Source organism: Aythya marila (assembly GCF_965140915.1).
Source record: "Aythya marila genome assembly, chromosome: 2".
Classification (NCBI taxonomy): domain Eukaryota; kingdom Metazoa; phylum Chordata; class Aves; order Anseriformes; family Anatidae; genus Aythya; species Aythya marila.
Window position 1 is genome coordinate 8,686,612 of NC_139043.1, and position 22,173 is coordinate 8,708,784.

General features: G+C 44.9%; 1 protein-coding gene across 1 annotated transcript; it reads left to right on the plus strand.

Annotated features, from left to right (window-relative positions):
- Positions 1-13,162: 13,162 nt before the first annotated feature.
- INSIG1 (insulin induced gene 1) lies at positions 13,163-21,661 on the plus strand. The gene is made up of 6 exons (XM_082752498.1): positions 13,163-13,321; positions 14,052-14,420; positions 16,204-16,328; positions 16,851-17,017; positions 17,480-17,579; positions 19,395-21,661. Exons 2-6 carry the CDS (start codon positions 14,069-14,071, stop codon positions 19,422-19,424), a joined length of 774 nt encoding a protein of 257 aa, XP_082608624.1. The 5' UTR covers positions 13,163-13,321; positions 14,052-14,068; the 3' UTR covers positions 19,425-21,661.
- The last annotated feature ends 512 nt before the right edge of the window (positions 21,662-22,173 follow it).

Sequence of the window (22,173 nt, forward strand, 5' to 3'; positions counted from 1 at the left end):
ACCAGTGTCACCACTAAGCCATGTCCCCAAGCACCATGTCCAACCTCTCCTTGAACACCCCCAGGGATGGTGACTCCACCACCTCCCTGGGCAACCCGTCCCAGTGCCTGACTGCTCTTTCTGAGCAGAAATGTCTTCTCATTTCCAACCTGAACCTCCCCTGGCACAACTTGAGGCCATTCCCTCTAGTCCTATCACTGGTTGGCCATGTTGAACCTCATCCCATTGGCCTCTGCCCATCAGTCCAACCTGTCCAGGTCCCTCTGCAGGGCCTTCCTACCCTCTGGCAGACTGACACTTCCCCCCAGATTGGTGTCATCTGCAAACACACTGAGGGTGCACTCAATTCCCTCATCCAAATCATCAATAAAGATATTAAAGATGGGCCTCAACACCGACCCCTGGGGAACATCACAGTGACTGGTCACCAGCTGGATTTCACTCCGTTCACCACCACTCTCTGGGCCCAGCTGTCCAGCCAGTTTTTAACCCAGAAAAGCATGTACCTGTCCATGCCATGGGCTGCCAGCTTCTCCATGAAAATACTGTGGGAGACCATGTCAAAGGCCTTGCTGAAGTCTAGGCAGACTATATCAGCAGCCTTTCCCTCATCCACCAGGCGGGTCACCCAGTCGTAGAAGGAGATGAAGTTGGTCAGGCAGGACCTGCCTTTCATGAACCCATGCTGGCTGGGCCTGATCCCCTGGTTGTCTTGCATATGTTGTGTGATTGCATTGAAGATGATCTATTGCACAACCTTCCCCGGCACCGAGGTCAGGCTGACAAGCCTGTAGTCCCCCAGATCCACCTTTCAGCCCTTCTTACAGATGGATGCCACATTAGTGAGTCTCCAGACACCTGGGACCTCTATGATGACCATGACTGCTGATAGATGATGGAAAAAAGCTCAGCCCCATGGACTTGTGACAGTCCAGGTGGAGCAGCAGGCCCCTAACTGTTTCCACATGAACTGTAGGGGGGTTCTTCTGCTCCTTGTCCCAGACTTCTGGGTCAGGAGGCCAAGTACCCCAAGGATACCTGGTCTGATCCAGATCCCAAAGCATAAATTAGCCCAGCCTGACTCCTGGCAGCACTGCAAAGGAGCCTTCATGTCTCTGCCCTGCTCTCTCCAGTGCTCTTTTGGGAGCACGATCCTGAGGCTGACGCTGCACATCTCTGCTGGAACCTGCAGGGCCTGCTGGCAAGGCCTTCACACAGCTGTGACGCAGGTAATCTGCTGCTGGGCTGGAGGGAGCCATGGATCTGACAGATGTTCACGTAACTCTCCGCTTCAATCAATAGGGCCTGCTGGTCCGAAGTCAACTTTCCACGTAGTAAATAAACTGAGGTCACCGCATCCCCGGCCTGGTTAATCCACAACCCAGACAAGCCGTGCGTAGATAACAGAGAATTGATTTCCACAGCGCAATTGTAGACAAATGACTACAAACTGCCCATTCAATTTATGAGCTACAAGGAAACATGAATGTTCTTATGATTATCTGTGATCACCAAAGTTTCTTAAGAAACAGAACAAAAAGATCCAAAACAAAAGATAATGAAGCAGCTTATTTATGGCACGACTTCTTGTTTGCTGATTTAAAAAGCAAAGCAATGCTACCATGGCAGATAGAGAAGTCTGAGCTGGCTCTCAGAACAGCATATCCAGTATCACTTGACACGGATTAAGGGCAAGCAGAGGGAAGTGAATTTCAACCAGCTTTGGATCCTCCCCCTTTCGGTCTTCTCAGGAGACAAAATAATATCTGGTGGCATTAGCAGATGGACTAAATGGGGAAAGAAAATGGGAAGTCGGTTTGAAACAGCTATGGCTCAGGCAGTTTGGGGAAAAAATATAACAATTTTGCTTAACAGCAGAAAAAAGACACTAGCAACACTGCTATAGTAGCTAATCTGAGCATAAGTATTAAGGTTTGCTGCATTTTTTCTTGTTCTGTAGTTATGTGTTGACACCTAGTATACAGGACTGTGGGCCTAAAAAGAAGTGTTATGTGTGCTAGATTTGAGTAGCTGAGAACTGAATTTTGCTTTTTGTCCTTTTGACTGGTTGAATCAAAGGATCTGTTCCAAATGTCTGTCTAGGGTAGGATAAAGCATTGTTAGCCTTCTCGATGCTGCCTATGCAATAAACTGCAAAGAAAACTGAAGGAGACAAGTCAAACAGGATTGCTGCTCATGGGAACAAAACTTTGTAAAAGGCTTGAACTAAAAATTTCATACCTCAGTAGAAATTCAAGCTTTCCCAAAAGGTAGGATTGATCAACTTCGCAGCTGTGGGTTAGTTGATAACAGGCTCCAAGGCTGCTGGCAGTTCAATATCACTTGAGCAGTAAAGAAGCCTTTGCAGCAGTTTTGATAAACATCATTACCTCAAGTCTAGGTCCAAATTATTTTTTTAATGCTTGGTTTAAGCAGTACATCTCACCAAGCCATTTCTCCAGGGCAAAAGTCCAATTGTACTTCCACCAGTCAGAAATATTCTCTGTTCTCCTTGCCCTTCTGTCAGTGTTTTTTTTTTTTTTTTTTTTTTAAGCTGAACAGCAGCCTTTTGAAACGACTAAGTTGTTTGACGGGCAGTATTACATAAAATTATGTTTTTAATAGTGTTTTCAGCTGTTTTGTATCTGTTCCTGAAGAAAGGTTTATTGCAAAAGCAATGACACGCTCCACTGCTTGGGAAGAGCTAAAGACAAGCTACTCTGCAAGCTGGCTCCTCGCGAGGACTGTATTTGCAGAACAACCTTCTCCCAGCCCTCGTTTTTTCTGTTCCCACGGGAAATATAGTGATGGACATATTTCATCTCAAACATGAAACAGTAGCAGGCATTATTTCTACAGAGAATCCCCAAATATTATGCAGACAGGAACATTAAAGATATGCCAGCAATTCTTACAGTGTTTATGACCCTGTTATCTCAAAGATCGGAGAAATTAATTGCTATTTGTAAAATATATGGTCAGTCTAATCTGAAACACTCACAGCAGACGTATTGTCTTTTAAAATATTGTAAAATTCCTTTTCATTCATCTCAGCTTTTCATGAATGAATCTTTTGGAACAAATCAATTTTTTTCCCCCATTGAAATGGATCGGTACAGGGTATTTCCCAACACAAAGTTAAACCTTAATGACCTCCCTCAGCAAATTAGGCTGTGTACTTTAAACGTGTGCTTAAAATTTTCCAGTGTAAATTTAACTTTTGCTCATGAAGAAAGTCATTGGGCAGTTAGACATTTCTGACTGACTGCCAATTCAAACATTAGGTATTTGTGTCAAAATTTCTCTGGAGAATGGGCAAGACGCAGCTTTAGCAGATCCACGGAGGTGAGTAGAAGCAGAAAGGGACACTTTCCTTTCTCAGCCTCATGAAAGCCTCTCTGATACATAAATGAGCCTCGGTAATATCCCAAGACCAAACAAGAGGACAAATTCTGCTTGCACAATTCAGATGAGATATCACAGTAGTGTCAACAAAGCGCGCACAGAATACAAGTCAGAAAGATTTGGCCAAATCTTTCAGCAGAACCAGACAGAAGCATTCAGAAGTGATGATGGATAAAGGTTTGATGGAGGGTGAGAAACGTCATGGGCTACTCACACACACATCACCACCGTGATTCAATGCAGCACCCAGAGAAAAGGCGAGACCTGAAGGAGGAGTATGTTTCCATGGGTGGCTGCCACGAGATAGGGATTAGATGCCGTCGCACTATTACTACAGTCTGTTTACATATAAGAAGCAGGAAAATCACTGCAGAGAAATAGGATTAGTACTAATCTCAAAATCACAAGGACGACTGTTTATATGGATTTAGTAAGTTAACAAGTATCGAGTGGGGCAAGGGAAGTGGTACCATTTTTAGCCTCCCTTTGTAATGAAAAAAAAAAGATTTATTTGGCCTTGCTGCCTCCTCTGGTATTTGCTTTCCTACTTATCCTGTAACTTTAAAACCACTGACCAATCTTAACCTGGTTTTACAATTGCAAAAAGGTCAACGAATGAGTAAATTATAGATGTTTTCAGAATGAAGGCAGCAGTGAAACAGGCAGCAACATATGTGCTTTTTGATAAATTCCAGTTACGCTGGACTCAGGGAAATAACACCACGTACTTGCAAGAATCTATGAAGGAGCTTACAGCTCCAGAAACAAGAAAAGTTAGTCGGTTTGCCACCAGTTGAAAGGAACGTGCTCACAAAAAATGATTTGGTACAACACGTGTGGAATGGCTTGGTGGTTAACTGCATTGAGACACGCTGTACAAACAGAGAAGACAAAACATCTTGTGGGGCTGGTGGGGCTGTGAGGAGAGCTTCTCTGCAGCTGCTTATTCCCAACCAGGCAATCAGTATGTATGGATAAGTAAATTAGATCAGAGAAGGCTGAAAAGAGCAAACCAGTTGGTTTTATCTGGCTGCCGTCCCCATTCTGCTTCACAGAATGATTGCACAGAGAGATCTGTGAGCACAGGGTAGGGGCTGGCAACAGGAACAATCATGCAGGAGTAGAGATAGGGCTGACTAGCCAGTCGATAAATGCTTGCATAATCTGGGGTTCAATCCATATGTTGGAAAGTCAGACAAAAATCTAGAACCTGCAGGAAAGGATGAGGGAGAATGGAGAAGTGGATGTGATAATAAAAGGCCTAAAACAGACTGGGAGGTTTTACTTTGCACCAGAATAATTATCACTGAACCCAGTATGGTACCAGCCAGTGTGAGAGCATCATGCCTTGGCTCTGTGGAGTTGAAACTCTAAATTATTCCTATTTATTTCTTAAGGACAAGAATAAATAGCTGAACCTTGAAGAAAATACCGAGCGAGAATTTCAAACAAGAAAAAGAATATTTAATATAATGAAACCCTCACATGTTAAAGTTTTTTCTTAGACCTAAAGAAAGGCACTAAGCGCATTCTGTGTTGTCCCCATAAGGCATGTATGAAGCAATGGCTCTTGGAGCCTATGCAATTCTTTCAAGACGAGGCAAGATAAATCAGTTCACAGTAAGCTCCAGGCTTTCACAGCTGCAGCCATGTAGAAGCTGAGCGAGGATCAGGTTTATACAACACCTGAGTCGTGGAGCTCATTTTCACTTTTCCTTATTTCACAACCATTTTTATTAACCTTCGTACGAAGAAAGGCTCAATTATCTGCTAACAGTCCCTTCGGTCATGAGTGTTCATTATGATGTGTTCATGTATGTGTGGGTCTTTACAGTGTACGTTGTCGCTTTGCTGATGATAACACATGCAAGAGTCACCTGGCGAGGTTTAATCAACATATTTATCATACATGGAAATACGCCTTCCATGGGCATGAGGAACTTGCAGTTTTCAAAATAGCCTCGGGCATTTGGACCCATTTATCTGGCCTTCATGTTCACGCAGGAAATTTCTACATCTGTGGAAAACTCCCCCTTGGTGTCTGAAGGCAGACTGGTAAATAAGTGACTTGTTTCTCAACACTCGGTGGAAACTGAGCGCTTCTGAACATCGAAGTCAGCAAATGAGGCAGCTTCCCCCTTCGTGGCAGTAACCACAAGGCCTCCCGGCTGGAAAAGAGTAGCCCGTCTGTAATTTGAGAGAAATATGGGCAGCACAGTTATTTATGCTGAATCCACTTTATATGGTGTGACCGTATGTTGTGGCCTCGTAGTTATCATTTTTATGTCAGGCTTTGCATTGCCAGGAGGGTGTAAAAGGCCAGGGGTGTCAATAGGAATCAGGCCCTCTTTGTCTTCTGTGCATGCAAGCATAACATTGCAAATATTTACCCAATTAGACAGTTAGCTCCACCCGACTATGAGCAAACAAAAACAACTGCTCATAGCATTCCAGAGAAACAACACAGCGCGAGAACAAAGATTTCCACACACAAACATGGGCAGCCATCTAACCACAAAGCAGCAAAACCAGCAGATTTGTTGATGGTAAAAAAAAATATAGGGGGAAGTTCTCTTCGATATCCACACATCTTTGTGCTGATGATTCAGAAGCAGGAGCTGCTGCTTGATTTTTCCAGCTGAGTTTCCCTCGGTGAATATGGGGAAAATAAATGCGTACCCAGTCCAGCAGATGCCAAAGCTGGCTGATGAGAAGACTGATAGCTTCTAACCATGGGGCACAATGCCCTTTTAGCTTCTAAGATATGATACAGAGCTATTATAGCTTCTAAAATTGGATACAGAACCATCTTATCTTGGGCCATTTTGTACTTGTGTCTTCTCTTTTCTCTTATAGTTTGTTGTTCCTTGTGCTGTTTCTCACTTGCCAGACGTGGGACACAAGAAACCAGTAACACCCAAGAGGTTCGTGCCTCCTGGCCATGAGGTCTTTTTGCAATCGCAATTTCTGAGCTTCTGCAATAGATGTGAAGGCACCGATCTCACCTTCACCAATGGCACCAGCCCCTGGCTTTGTGAGGCAATGCACAAACAAACCTTACCACCGAGTTAAAGCTGGATGAGCTCTGGGCATACCAAGCACCCTGCATGCTAGCGGGGTAGGAACACATGGCAGCCCTCTGACCTCAGAGCTCGAATCTATCCTTCATTTACTGCTGAATACAGAAAGCAAAAGCTTTCTCTGCAGTCGGAGGAACCAAGCACCTCCCAAAGCCAGTCCAGACAAAGTCGGATCTCAGCAGCCCTGTGCAGGTACGATTTCCCTCAGCTGCCTGCAAAGGCAACCGCAAGGAACTGGGCTCGAACGGAGGCACCACCATCAGGTGCGTTAATCCCAGCAGGCTGAGTGTGCATGGTGCATGTTCCTACACCAATGCACGCTGCTCTCCTGTGCTTTGAAATCAATCCAGTAAGCCTGAAAAATACTGGGAAGCTGGCAGCTTGCCACTCGGATCATTAGCAAGATGAAATTTGCAGAATCCTAAGCTAGTTTTTGATTTACGATGACTCTTTTAGCAATATCTGTAAAAACAAAAGTAAAATTTCCTATGGCATACAACCGAAGCAGTCCTATAAGGACCAACCTTACCTTACAACAATAGCAGGAGTTACATTAGCATATAATTATGTCCTTGAGTTTACATGCAAGTGGCCTGATCTCATTATTACAAGTAAAGCGTGTCCTTTTATGAGTAAAAGCCGAAGGGTTTGGCTCTAAGTAAATGCATTTTTCAGCACATCCTGGCCTCAGCAGTTTCTAAACTATCGCCCCAGGCAAAGTGGTAGGCTCCCTGCGTGCTGCACTTTTTAAACCTAAAGTTCAGTTCTGCAGCCTGAAAATATACCTGACAGCAATTCTCACCACCCAGGTGGAGTGCACTGCATTTCAGATTACTGCTGATGTCATCACCGAAATAGGAACCTTGACATTTTGTCTGAAAAGCGGCAAAACAGTAGCACTGTTTGGTCTGGAAAGTGTCTGAACGGTAGCACTAACCGTGATACAGCAGGGAAGCCACATGTTCCTATCACACCATGCGGTAATTTGCACCCAAGATCTCTCTCCAATGTTGTCTTTCCTCTGCATTGGTCTTCCTGGCTGTATCCTGAGCTTTACATGGCCAAGCTTTTCCCAGCGCCCTGTTCAGAGGTAGGAGTGCTCTCTGAATACGTGAGTCTACACTACAATGGGAGAAAAAATCAAACTTAACCACTCGTACTTCAAGGTGAGCTTAACTCTACATATTCACACAAGGAAGAGGCACTGGCAGTATTCAGGCATCTCCTTGGGCTGCTTTCAGGCAATTTATAGTGAGCTCTAGATGAGCTATATGTGTCTTTAATATACATATTTATAAATAAAATAAATAAATAAATGAACACGGTGAGAATCGGGCAGCACAATCCTATATGTAAAGCTCTGGAAGAAAGTGTTTCCCATACTCTAGCAGCAGCTCTAAAACTCTCAACCTTTGTGGCCCAGAGCTGAAGGGCCAGGAGGATGTAGATACATAACCATGGTGTGTGACACTGAGTCTCTGCTCAGAAGCTACAGCTCTGCTATTTACAGTTAATACTATAGTAAGGCCAGACAAGGAAGTGGCAGAGCAGAGGAGAGCTCATCTGATTCAGATCTTTCCTGTCTCATCAGGCACCAAGGCTACAGCCAGACCTCCTCGCTGGAAACAGTCTCTCTACCCGTTTTAGTGACAAAAATGGGAAGGTTTCCATCATTCCATCAAAAAGTGCTGGAATTGTGTACCACAAGAAGAGAGAACTGTAAGGGGAACTTATTGCACATTGCAGTAATGTGCAATAATTTCCTCAAGGAAATTCTGTTTGCATTGTAGCAGGGAATGACCAAGCCGCAGGTCACTACAGAAGTGAAGAACATTTTGAGGTCACAACTAGCCACGGGCAGGCTTGCACTTACACCTTGGAAGAAGCCCTTTTACAAAACCTGACGTTTTATAAGGATCAGTGATAGAAATGTACTCTTCTGCGTTCTCTGGGCAAAAAATGTTCCCATCAAGAAATAACCTATATAAAAGGCAATGTTCCTTCTGTTAAGTTTGGTTTATTGTTGTTTGTTTTTGTTTGTTTGTTTTGTGCTTTTTTTTTTTTAACATGGTACATCTGTTGTTTATTCCACCTTTGCTTTAGACTATCGTGACTTGGACTACTCATAAAAAACTGGCTGTTCCCTCATGTGATGGTTGACTAGCTGCTCATTTACGAGGGCATTATAGCCAATAATTTTGTTTTTAAGGAAACACAGTCCTTGTAGTGCCCTGCTTTTATGCCACAGCTAATGTGGAAAAAAAAAAAAAAAAAAAAAAAAAAAAAAAACCACAGAATTCCAGCAATTTTTAACCACGCCTGGACAGAAGTGTTTGCAATGGTGAGTAACACCGCTCACACCAACCTCATAAACCTGCTAATGTCATCAGAGAACCAATTTTTTGTACAGCATAACCAACAAATAGTGTTGTTGTTTTTTTCCTAATGAAGCTCAGACCAAACCACCGTGTTGACTATCCAGCCTGCAGTCACTGAACTAGCTGCTCCATAAATACGCAGGAGGACAGTGATGAATGAAGTTGAAACAAAGGCGCTGTCTTTGTGTCAGGACAGAGGTTCATTGACAGTGAGTCAGTGCCCACAGCTGCATGTGGGATGTTGATTAGCTAATTATATGATAGTTGTTACACGAATTTATAGACACTTGAAGGCTGCAGCCTACATATAATTGTTCTTTCTGTTTTGTTCTGGGAGAAACGCAGCTAGAGAAACGTCTGCAACTAAACAAAAAAACTTCTATTAACATTTGTCATATGCCCGATACGATATTATTAACTGCACAAAGAAATGGCTTCGTTAGGATATCTTAGGGTTTAATTTCCATGTTAAGACTCCAACTTGAGTTTGTCACCCTCAGATTATACACAAGCAGCCGAGTTTTCAAGTTCTGCTCACTGGGGATGACTCACGTTATTATATACTAACCACCAACACACTTTGCTTTACCCCTTTGTTTTACACGCCTGAAGTGTTCTGGCTGGGGTTCCTCTTGTCACCAGTCCATACTTTTTTGCATACTGCTTATTGTACCATGTAATCTCTCCCTGTACTTCTCCTTTTAGCTTTTAATGAGATCCTGCGCTGGGACTTGGGCAATTCCACAAACCCATGCTGCACAATCCTGCAGGCACCGTGTCACTGCGGTCCTGGGATCTCCAAGGAGGCATCGTGCAACCCGCAGGCTTCAGTGGAGATTCCTGACAATTCACCCAACTACGGCTGAAGACAGCCAACAAAGCAAAGAGCTCAGTCTGATAAACTGCAGCCCGTGTCAAAAGATTTTTGGAACTATTGAGCATAAAGTTGGCATCAGGGACCGAACAATGCATGTCACTAAATCCCTTTATGGAGACACGGGAGATTAAGGTTTAGGTTATGACCGGGCAAGTTCCTTTTCTCTGTATCAATCGGAGAAAGCCTGAAAGGTGAATAAAAATCCAGAAAGTCACCAGCGAAGCAGAGGGCGAGCAGTGCTGGGGATAATACATCTCGTTCAGCAGCAGAGGAAACGAGTTGTTTCTGTGATTCTCTACCGCTGCCTTCTGAGATTGTATCAGCAGCCAGCTCAGATTTTGGTCTGTTCTGAACAGGGAGGAAAACAAAATGCCCCAGTATTCGCTAGTAACCTATCCGAAGTTTCCTGCTTGAGAGGCCCACGACACAGTCTTTGTGAAACACGCAGGTTGTCAGATTTCAGAAATGTCACAGTTTAATGCAGAAAGCAGGGAAGAGCAGGTGAAATCATTTCTGTCATTTACGTAATGATGCTGAGTGCTTCCAGAGTCTGCTGTCTTTGCTTAGGAAAGAGATAAAAATAGCTGTCATTAATCTCACAGACACCTGAGCACTTCTTTCCAGAAATAACCATCAAGCATAACGTTTCGGGCATTAATCAAAGCTTGCAGAGGTCTAACACTTTTTAGGAAAAGGAAATCCAAGGCATTATGGCTATAAAGCAATGTAAATGTAAAGGGGCATTTAACCTTCATTCTAAGCAGGTAACTTTGTGAAAAATATGCTTGGGGGTAGTTTCTCAACTAGTGTACATTCGTATTGCTTCCACTGGTTTTAGCAAAGCTGCAGCAAGTTTTACCATCTCAGAAGTTGGTCTCGGCTGTCTGAAAGAAGCCTGGAAGAAAAAAATTTGTAAAAAGTTGGAAAAAGATACTGCAGAAAGCAGCAAAGGAGACATACCCAGGAGGAAAGGAAAACATGGGATAAAAAATGCTTAAAAGGTTCTTGCAGGAAAGATAACTAGCAAATGTCTGCAGCACAAGGGAACGTGAACTCTGCCCAGATGGGTAGGACTTAGGGAAAAAAAAATAATACAGAAAGATATCTTTTTGATTAAAGCAGAGATGTAGCACAAGCAAGGATGAATTAGTATTTGTTTCCCTCAGGTCAACTCCAAAAGAAATTTCTTACAAAGACGGGTCATTTTATCTCAGATCTGCAGTCCTGTTGATAAATCTTGAAGTGATTTAAGAAGAAAATTTCGCAGGGAATGAGCTCTAGCCCTCATTTAGAGTTGCTGAAGGTATTGCTTAGTGTTCCAGGAATATACATAAATCGCTTGTGTCAATTCAAAATGTGTACACGGTTGCCATGAAGAGAAGTGTTAAGTCTGCATGTGATTTCCTGGAACAAATCAAATGTTTCTGTGGAGGAACTCATAAGTGCTGACAATATAGTAAGGCTGTCTTCTCTGAAAATAGTTAACTTGAACATACAGTGCAGGTCCACTGGGTCAGAAAAAAAAGTGAAGGAAAGGAAATGGATGGTGTAACGCAAACCACAGTTCTGCTCTGCCATGTGGGCAATTCATGAGGCTAAAAAACAAGCAAAACTCCAGCTGCACTAACACGAGAACACTTGGTGAAGCAGGAAGAAGGAAAAGGGATATTCTGACAGGATGAAAACCAGCGGCTCTGAATTAACTGGCACAACCACATTTTGCTGGTGTGTGTGGCAGAACGCTGGTGTGCTCCATTTCACGATGACAAAACCAAACTGGCAGCGTGTGTGCGAAAGGCAGCTCCTCAGTCACCTCTTAATCAACATTATAGCCACTTCAGAAACGATGAATGGAAAAGGTGTGAGGTTTCTGGAATGAAAGAAATTTTCTATTTATTGACATTTCAACTTACTTGAAGTTAGAGGAAGAACGCCAGAAGTAAACCTATACTGTAAAACAAACTGAATATAGTTATGCATACTCAAAATGCAAATTAATGGGGGCTTCTGAAATAGCTAAAAAAAAACGTTACCAATCCTACTTGTTGATCATCTTTCAAAATCTGACAGAAGAATCGAGATAATTTTAGCATATGAGAGTAAAACCAAAACTGCTTCAGTGCACTGTGGTGAAACTGAACATGAAGACGTACAGTGCCATGCACAGAGTCCACCTATGCGGCAGCCCAGCAGTAAGGACTACAAGGCAGAACTGGTCTGATCCCACACTAGTCAGTATTCAGATAATAATATTTGTCTTCTCTATGACTTCCAGCAGTGGCACTATGAATTCATCCACCTCAAAGACAGTACAGAACCTACTCCAAAGGCACATTACACAGCAGGCTCTGCCATCATAGGGCTTTGAATGCCAGCTGGGACAGATGGAAGATCAGAAGGGATAGCCACACACTAGATGAATTTTTCACTTTATCATACAGAAAGGATGTCCTTCTTTTCGTATGATTTATTGACAATTGTTACATTGAACACATCAATGAAACACAACTGGGTTGAACTGGGACCAAGGGCTACGAAGTTGGTGAAGGGCCTGGAGCACAAGTCCTGTGAGGAGCAGCTGAGGGAGCTGGGGGTGTTTGGGATGAGGAAGAGGGGGCTTGGGAAACCTCATTGCTCTCTACAGCTGCCTGAAAGGAAGGGGTGGGGAGCTGGGGGTCAGCCTCTGCTCACAGATAACTGGTGACAGGACCAGAGGGAATGGCCTCAAGTTGCGCCAGGGGAGGTTCAGGCTGGAACTGAGGAGACATTTCGTCTCAGCAAGAGCAGTCAGCCACTGGGACGGGTTGCCCAGGGAGGTGGTGGCGTCCCCGTCCCTGGGGGTGTTCAAGGAGAGGTTGGACGTGGTGCTTGGGGACATGGCTTAGTGGTGACACTGGTGGTAGGGGATGCTTGGACCGGATGATCTTGGAGGGCTTTTCCGACCTTAATGATTCTGTGATTCTGTATGTCATTTATTTTATCATTCTGTAACAATCCTGTGATTTCTGTCATTCTGCATTTCCTTTATTTTACCATTCTGAACCCATCCCGTGACTCCACGTTCACTGCGCCCCTCGGCGCTGAAGTAACGCTCCCTACTTCCCCCCCCCCACCCCCCCGCCATGAGGTAACCCCTGACGCGCGCGCTCCCGCGGCGGGGCGGGGCGGGGCCGCTGACGGAGGGAGGAGCGGCGGGGCCGCGCGCGCGCGCGGGGCGGGTGGTGTGTCCCTACGTCATATCAGCCGCCCGCCCGCCATTGGCTGCGCCCGCCTCACCCGACGCCGCCGGGCTGAGCGCGCGACTCCCGCGCTCGGCGAGCTCGCGCCGCGGACACGCCCCCCACCCCCTTTTTAGCCACGCCCCCTCGGCCCCTTTGGCCACTCCCCTCCGCCGCGGGGGCGGGCGAGGGGCGGCTGCGGCGGGGCCCGGCGCTGCCCCCGGCCGCCGGTAGGTCGGCGGCGCCTGACGTGACCGCGGCGGCCGGCGGTTATAAACCCCAGCGCCGGCAGCGGGACGGCGGCGGGGTGGGTGCTGGATTCGTCCCGTCCCTCGCGGGTTGAGCGGCGGCGGGGGGCCTGAGGTGAGGCGGAGAGCGGCGGTGGGTCGGGGCCTGACAGGAATTGGGGTGGTTCTGACAGGAACTGGGGGGTCCCGGGGCCGGTTGTGACAGGAATAAGGGGGTTCTGGGGTCGATTGTGACAGGAATGAGGGGGTTCTGGGGTCGATTGTGACAGGAATGAGGGGGTCGGAGGCTCGGAGATGCGGGTTCTGACAGGAATGGGAGCCCCCAGCCCCAATAGGAGCCCCCCCGGCCAGATCCTGACGGGAATGGGAGCCCCCGGCCCTGACAGGACCCCTCCGGGCCCCATCCTGACGGGAATAGGAGCCCACAGCCCCAGTGGGAGCCCCCTGGGTTCAACCCTGACAAGAATGGGACCTCCCTACTCCCCCCCGGCCTGATCCTGACAGGAATGGGAGCCCCCCAGTCCTGATGGGAGCACCCAGACTAGACTCTGACAGGAAGGGGAGCCCCCAGCCCCAGTAGGAGCACCCTGGGCCAGATCCTGACAGGAATGGGAGCCCCCTGTGCCCTGACAGGAGTGGGAGCCTGCCAGGCCTCATCCTGGGTCCTGACAGGAGCCCCCTGGCCCTAACTGGACCCCCCCCAGCTCCCATCCTGACAGGAACAGGAGCCCCCAGCCCACTGGAGTCGGCGTTTTCATCCTCCTGCTGGTCCCCTCCTGCTGCATCTCCTCATGTCTCGCCCTCAGGCTTGCTATAACCAGTTGTTTTTCCCGCTCGCGTTGCAGGGCTGCCGGTGAGGCCGATGCCCCGGCTGGAGAGCTGCACCTGGAGCTGTTCGTGCGCTGCCAGGGGGAGGCACAAAACGCAGCCGGGCGACGCGGCCACCAAAGCGGGCGAGATGCTGAGCTCTGGAAGCCCCTCGCAGGTGTCAGCAGGACACGGGGCGCGGAGCCCCGGCGGTGCGGGCAGCACCCTGAACTGGAGCCGGCACCTGGTGCAGCGGAGCGTGGTCCTCTTCGTGGTGGGCGCTTTCATGGCGCTGGTGCTGAACTTGCTGCAGGTGCAGAGGAACGTCACACTGTTCCCCGAGGAGGTCATCGCCACGCTCTTCTCCTCCGCCTGGTGGGTGCCCCCGTGCTGCGGGACGGCGGCAGGTGAGCGGCGGGCAGCGGGGCTGACCTCGTTTTGTGTGTTTTTACCTGGATTTTAACTGTTTGGGGGTTATTTTGGGGGGGTGTGCGCCTCCTTTACACCAATGGGGAAGGAAGGCAGCGCAGCTCACTGTGCCCCAACCTCGCGGGCGCTCCCCACACCACGAAACCGCCTTGATTTGGGTATTTTGGGGTTTATTTCCCCACACACACACCCCGGAGCGCGCCGCGAGCGGCAGCAGGCGCGGTGCAGCCCCGCGGCGCGTTCCCGCGGCGGCGACAGCGGCGCGCGCGCTCCCGCTCGGCCCCGCCCCCCTCGGGCCGCCATTGGCCGCCGCCGAACTGGTGAGTGGCGGGCGGCGCTCGCCATTGGCTGAGGGCGCGAACAGGCCAGGGGCGGGGCCCAAAACAAGGAAGTCACGTGCGGAGGGGGAGCCGCGGCCCCGGGACGGGCAGCGCGGAGCCGCCCCGGGGCGCCGGGCACGGAGCGGGCCGGCGGCGTTGTTGTGCCCGGCCGCCTGCTGGCACTGCGGGTAAACCCAAACCCCGCCGTGATGATGCCCTCCTAGGGGTTGGAGGGCTGGCAGGTCGGGTCAAGGGGAGCAACGCCGTTGTGAGCGCGATTTGTGTTGAAAGTGCTTTCACAGCGCTTTTTCTGCCTGTTTTTAAAAACAGAGGTGCTGGCTTGTGGCGCTGAGCAAGAGGGTCTGATTAATGGAACTCACGTGAGTGATAAGCTCCATGCTAAGTGCTACGAGATAGCCTCATTACGGCCTTCTGATAGTCCTGGCATGCTTGGATTAATCTCTGGCATGTAGCTGTTATCTTAAGGTAAAAGTCCTGCTAGCTGGCGCCAAGAAGTGAGGCTTTCAGCACTAGATCCATTGACTTACAGCAGTAGCTCCTGTAACCCTCTTCACATAGAAGTGACTTCTCTTAGGAGTTTAAGGAGGGAAAAAAAAAATAAAGTAGGGAAGAAAACAAACATCCCAAACAGTTAAAGCTCACTGTCTAATCAGCATTTGTTATAATACATGGAATTGCAAGCCTTAAAAGAATTAAACAAGTACCCAGAAACTGAGCACAGACAAACAATTTCCCTTCTGCAACCATTTCTCATAAGGCTGAGAGAAGGCAATATGCAAGCAAAGCTCTGCCTGAATAACAGTGTGAGTAGATACTTTTCACTGACACATGACTGATGGCAGCTGTTTCCTTAAGCTCTGCCCTGCTTCTATTTGATATCCAAATTCATTTAATTTGGATGGGAGCATAGGCTGCCATACAGTCCAGAAGAAGGAGGGAAATCAGCTCTGCCAAGGAACTTTTTAGTCCAAGCAAATAGTAATTCAGGGCCTGATTCACAAGCAATAAATCAGGTTTGTAAAAGGAGCTGTCCTGCATATGAGCAATAAAGGTATGCTCCACTCCTCACTATAATTAAGCTTTTTGTTATTTACTGGTACAAAGCAAGCATCTACTCAGGCTGGGAAATGATACTTCCTCATGGGGGTTAAAAAGGAGCTTGGAGTCGGATGTATGTCTGCTATAAAGGTCCAAACAGAACGTTGCTTGAAAAAGTCTGGTGGTTATTTTTCATTTCTAAAGTTTGGGGAGGTTGGGCGGGAATGCTAACAACCGTTTTCTTCATCAGGCCTGCAGCAGCATGGTAGGCACATCAGTACTAGAAGGTTTTATCAAGCACTTAATTGCTAAACTAATATTTAATAGTAATGAAATAATCGTGATGTAATGGTTAGTATAAGTGGTCTTGCTTCTCTTGCAGCTGTTGTTGGCCTGCTGTACCCCTGCATTGACAGCCACCTGGGGGAACCACACAAGTTCAAAAGAGAGTGGGCCAGCGTCATGCGATGCATAGCAGTTTTCGTTGGCATTAATCATGCGAGTGCTGTATCCTTCAACTGGTTGATGTTGTTGCTTGCTGTACTTAGTGTATTGCCATGAAACAGGCTCTTCCACTCATGCCTGGGAGAATCACAAAGGTAATGATAATGCCATTGGCAGAGGCAGACTTCTGAGACCTGCAGTACAGTGCAGTATCTGCTTTAAGACAGATGACGTAGTTAACTTAATAGTTATGGGGTTCTGGGATGGAGAAGGGCCGGACGTATGGCTGGTGTAGCTGAGTGTAACAGGGTAACATGTTGGTTTAACCTGTATGTGTTTGTTATGTAATAGTTAACACAATTAACTACTGAGATCCACTAAACTCTTCAGTAAGAGCATTGTTTGTGTTGAATGGTGATGGCTTGGGCAGAAAACTTCAAGTCAGCAAGAGCTGTAATTGCTCAGCAGGTCTGAAAGGCAGATCCCTACCATTTTGTCACTAGAAATACGAAATCATGCTTGCTTTCAGTTTGAGTAGGATGTGTGAAGATTTGAAAGGATTGTCCTTAACATCTTTTTTTCCAGAAATTAGACTTTGCAAACAATGTCCAGCTGTCCCTGACTCTAGCAGCCTTATCGCTGGGTCTCTGGTGGACATTTGATCGTTCAAGAAGTGGTCTCGGACTTGGAATTACGATAGCCTTTGTAGCAACTCTGATAACCCAGTTCCTTGTATATAATGGTGTTTATCAGTAAGTTACGCTTTTAAATGGTATTTCAACTCTCTTGTCTTAATTAAAGCAGGGGGTGCAAGGGTATTGCAAACTACTTATTAACATATTTGGTGTGTCCTTGTAAGGCATCTTATATGTCTAAGGCAGCTAATTGTGCTGTTCTAAATGATGGCATGGAGGGGAGGGGGGCAGACAGAGCTGTTGTCATCTCACCATATACCCCAACAAACCAACCTTCTCCTGACTTGGTGTATCACCAACTGGCGCTCAGGAGAGGAGAATTCCTAAACCTTGCTGGCAAGGACATTGGCTAGTTAAAGTTTATAAGTTAAGAGACTTAATTTGGTCTTCCTATTTTTGCTCCTGTGTTTCTGTGTTGGTTGGGTCTGGTGAAAAACCTAGAGCATCTTGTTAACAGTACATAAAGTGATGATAACATGATAATACCTTGTCTCTGATTTATTTCCTTTTGTTTATTAGGTATACATCCCCAGATTTTCTTTACATCCGTTCTTGGCTTCCGTGTATATTTTTCTCAGGAGGTGTGACTGTAGGAAACATAGGACGCCAGCTGGCTATGGTAACTACTGTATAATTAGCATTTCCTTTTAGCAGTCCAAATAACTTCTGTCTTTGTTACTCCAAGAACAAACTATGCCTTTAAGGGTATGACTCACAGATCAGGAGATTAATACCTATCTTCCCAAGAGCTGAAATGTAAACATGCAACCTGTGTTACCAGTGGAGTGGGAATTGTCTTAGCAAGTGTTTGAGTATGTTCTGTGTGAAACTTTTTCCAGCAAGAGCCTAAATGAGACTTGAATCAGTATATCAGTATACCAGATCCAGTCAATTTAACTTTTCCTACATAACTCCTTTATCCTGGAAAGCATTCAACTATTCTACTTCAAGTAGTTGAGGTGTCTTCCCTTTTCTCTGAAGGAAGGGCCTTGATAGGCGTAGGAGCTCCTGAAATAATAAGTCTCCAAAGCTCCTTAGGAAAGGGAAAAGCTGTTTTTAGGGACTGAACTACAAATGAGCAAAAAGGCCAGTCAGCAGCTAGCTGTCTTGCCTCGAACAGGCTTTCTGTCCCTTCTGCCTAACCTTTCTAACCCAGGGCATAGACACTAATGTGCTTCCGATGTGGATGGTCAGAACTTGATACAGCAGATGGACCGGCTCCCAGCCAAGCTGGGGGGAAAAAGCCACATTGCTTGACCACCACTGATTAATTTCTGTAGTACTGATTCTCAGTTTCACTACATTAACAGTAACCCCTAGTAGAAAAGACGGGGGGGTGGGGGGAAGGCATTGGCAAGTCTGCCTGGTTTAAATAGTTTTCTTCTAAAAAATTATTTCCTGATATAACTTGGTATCAAGCCAGATCTCCCAGGACCTTAGTCAGTGTCTTAACTTCATTTTTATTTTTTTTTTCCCCTGATGTTCTTTAAAGTATAAGTTCATTACTTCCACTTCAAATCCCAGCAGTACTTGCAATCTGCATGTGCTTTTTTTTCCCTTAGGACTAAGTGTATGGGGGCAGAGAAAGGTAGATTTTTTTTTTAAATAAAATATATCAGTAACTTTTTCCCTCTCAGCTTGATGAAACCCAACATTTCATAGTTTGATTTCTGAAGAGAAGGTGAAGGTGCTGCTGCAGCTCTTGCTGCATGTTGATACCTAAAGCTGCTCCTTCATTACTCATCAGTTGGATTAGATGGAGAGCAATACATTATCTTGAGTTGTAACCATCATTCTCAGCATCTGGCAAACTAGGGTTATCTTAAGGACACCCACCTCACAAATATTTGTTTGCTACTGCTTGGGGGCTGCAGAACTGAGCATGTTCAATACTTGGACATCTGTATTTTCTCAAGAGAATGAAGGAGAACTTACTACAAGCTCTATTTTAAATAAGTTGTTTAAATGCCTTCTTACATTGATGTACGAGGGTTTCACACTAGAAAAGGAGCTTAGGAGGAAATGAGCAAGTCTATCTGATACTAGGCTTTGCAGGGAAAATCCAGTAACTTTTGCTTGAAGTCAGCTCGAAAATTAAACATTAAAAATGAAACAAATGTCCATTAAGTGAGTGCTGTGCATTGCCTGCAAATAAATATCCTGAGATAGGAAGGCTGTAAAAGTCTTTATCTGTCTACCAAGCCCAATTCTTTTCATCAAATGAACAAATTGAGGCAGCACAAAACTATGGTGACAATTCTGTCCACAGTTCAGGAGTACATCCTTGCTGGGATTTTACAAGAAGCTGTGTCTGCTAGGTCACTGTCAGTTTGACTAAATAGTCAACTAACTTTCGTTATTGGAAATATTGCATAACATAGTAACTTCTTACGTGGTACTAAAATATACTTTCTGTTGTTCTTTTAATCCATAGGGTATTCCAGAGAAACCACACAATGACTAAATCCTTGGAGGAGAGAGCATGGTGCCAGCGTGAAAGCAACATTGAGAAGATGTGTTCCTGTTTTAAATTGAAGATTATTTAGAGAAAATAATCTCTCTATGGGCTCACTGCACAAATGACTTGTGGAAAAAAAATTAATCCACTCTTAGAATAGCCAAGTGAAATTAACTGCTTATCTTGAAATCTTACCCTGATTTACTGCATAAGCATTTGCATATGGCTGTTCTCTCAAAGAGTTTAACACCAAGTTGAATACAAGCATTCAGGCTAAGTGGCAGTTTTCCAAGTATTAGATTCCAGTGTAAGTTATTGAAGCAGCTGCCACATTTTAAAGCCTTGAAACAGAAATTTAATTACAAGCGCCTGTATCAGTGCCCAAAGGAAGTAGATCGATGGTGCTTAACAATGATGAAGTATGGTTTAATAGGAATAGTATTTATCCAAATCTTTTAAAAAAAATATATATAGGGTTATTTAAAAATAAGAGTGATCAAAACAGATTAAAGGCATTGCACTAACGCTTTTAGGAGTCTTATGAAGGAATCATGCCCTTACCAGTAATGCTGCATTAAGTTTGACTTTAGCAGTGGAGGGGGTTTGAGGGACAAAAGGCTTGAAGTCACCTGGCTGGGAAACTTCTAAATTACTTCAGTACAGTAGGTGAATGCTGGAGACAATCTTGTTCCAACATGAACTTTATCAAGAAACTCTAGCTTGAGCAAATCTCGTTCTGGCCCAATTCAGTAGGAAAGTGTTTGTAAGTGTTCCTGCTTAGAAGTATGCATGTGCTTCAGTGTCTCACCAAAGCTGCCTTCAGGTGTCTTAAATGTGTGGTGTCACTGAAGATACCTGCATTGCAGGTGCTTGTGGTTAGTGAGGATGTGGCCCCAACTCCTCGGAAGATCTGCAGTTTCCTCCTTACAGCTGTTTTTGATCTTGCATCTGTTTGAGTGAGGGTTTTGACTAAAAACATTGGAAACAGAAGCAAGCCTAAAATGTGACTTAAACTGCATGTGAAGAATTTTGAACAGCTTGTTTTCTTAATTCAGTTTATGAAAGAGATCACTACTTGTTTTTCTCACAACCCTATAGAACTTGCAATCTGTGATTGCCATGTGTAAAAAAAGAAAGAAAAAAGTGCTTATGTCACTACATTAAACGTTTGGTGTTTCTTAATACATAGTTCTGTGAGCACAATGTATTCGTTTGATAGCTTAGACCACAGTAGACCTAAATAGCAAGTATTAGGTCTTAAAATTGAAGTGCAATGTACAGTAAAAATCTGAGCCTTGTATTCTCTTACATAGCGATCATTTCTTATGACAGATTAAAGAGAAGAAGGTTCTGAGTTCATTTCAATGCTGCATGGAGTCAAATGGAGCAATAATTTATTTAACTAGTAATAGTAAAGCTAGTTTTGTTGTATCTTTCATCAAGCCCAGATTTTTAGAAATACTCCAATTTTGTGGTTATGGTGTACTTGTAAACTTTTATGCATTTGCCTTTTTGTATTCTACATTTTTTGTGTGTGTTTGTTTCCACTCTTACATGGCTTCTGATGTAATTAGAGGCATATGTTAAAGACTGACCTGTCAAAAAAAGATGTTGAGGCAAGGTAGCAGCATCCTGGCTGTTTTCACTCTTCTACGGGAATGCTCTAACTGCTGCTTGTGCTTCTGTTCTGGAGGAAGAGATTAGCACAGAGACGGTATTACAAAACAGCCCCCAATTCTAATCTTGCTTTGGTGTGAATTGAGTAATTTCACTGGCATAAGATCCTTTTCTCAAATGCTTAAAACCTAAAAATATAATCACATAAGTCTTCAGATCAGGACTGGATCAGCTCAGATACTTTAAGTGTGCTACCTGCTGGAGAGACAGTTTTGCAACCATCTTAAAACTATTTCCAAAACTTCATAAAACTGGACATAAGATGACTGATTTCTACATATATTTGATTGATAAAGAAGTATTTAAGACTTATTTGTAAAGCCTGAAGCTAGATCTGTATGTGTTAAAAAATAATGCAGCCAAAAAATGTAAGTCAAAAGTTCATTTTTTGCCAATACTTAGAGGTACCTGAACCAAAGTGATTTAAGTTTGGAAGAGGTGGGAGGGGAGTGAAGAAAATTTGCACTATGCTGAATTTGAACACTTAAATTCTCATTCTTACTGATAAGTTTTCATTGGTGTGTTTGGTTTTACACTTTTTTTACTATTAAAGTTCTACGATCAAGTCACGTTTGCCATGGGTTCTCTGTATTCACATTATGCAGGAATCTTTCTTGAAAAGGACAGTTGTTATGGTTGCATAACTAACAGTCAGTCATGCATACTCAGTGGTATTAAAAAAAAAAAAAATAAAAAAAAAAATAATAATCCTAAACAGAATTTATAAGATTGAACTTTTAGAAGGTTTTCCAGCATGAATTACAGGGTTTAAGAGAAACAGTCTTGCTATTTTGCCAAGTGACATAAGCGTGTGTTACTGCCAGGTGAATTAGGCTACAGAATGCTATTACCATTGTCTTCCAAGATACTCAAGTTCATAATCCGAAATAGAATACAGAGGGTTGCAGGGTAAACATGCTATGTCTTGCAGCTTGGTTGTCTGCAGAGAGGTATCACTAGATGCCAAAGCATCTTAGAGGGCACACAGCAAGGAGGAGTAAGCACAGCTGGTAAGGCTAAGTGCTGCTGAGGCTTGCACCATCTGATTTAGGAAAGATAACATCTTGATAATTTAAAC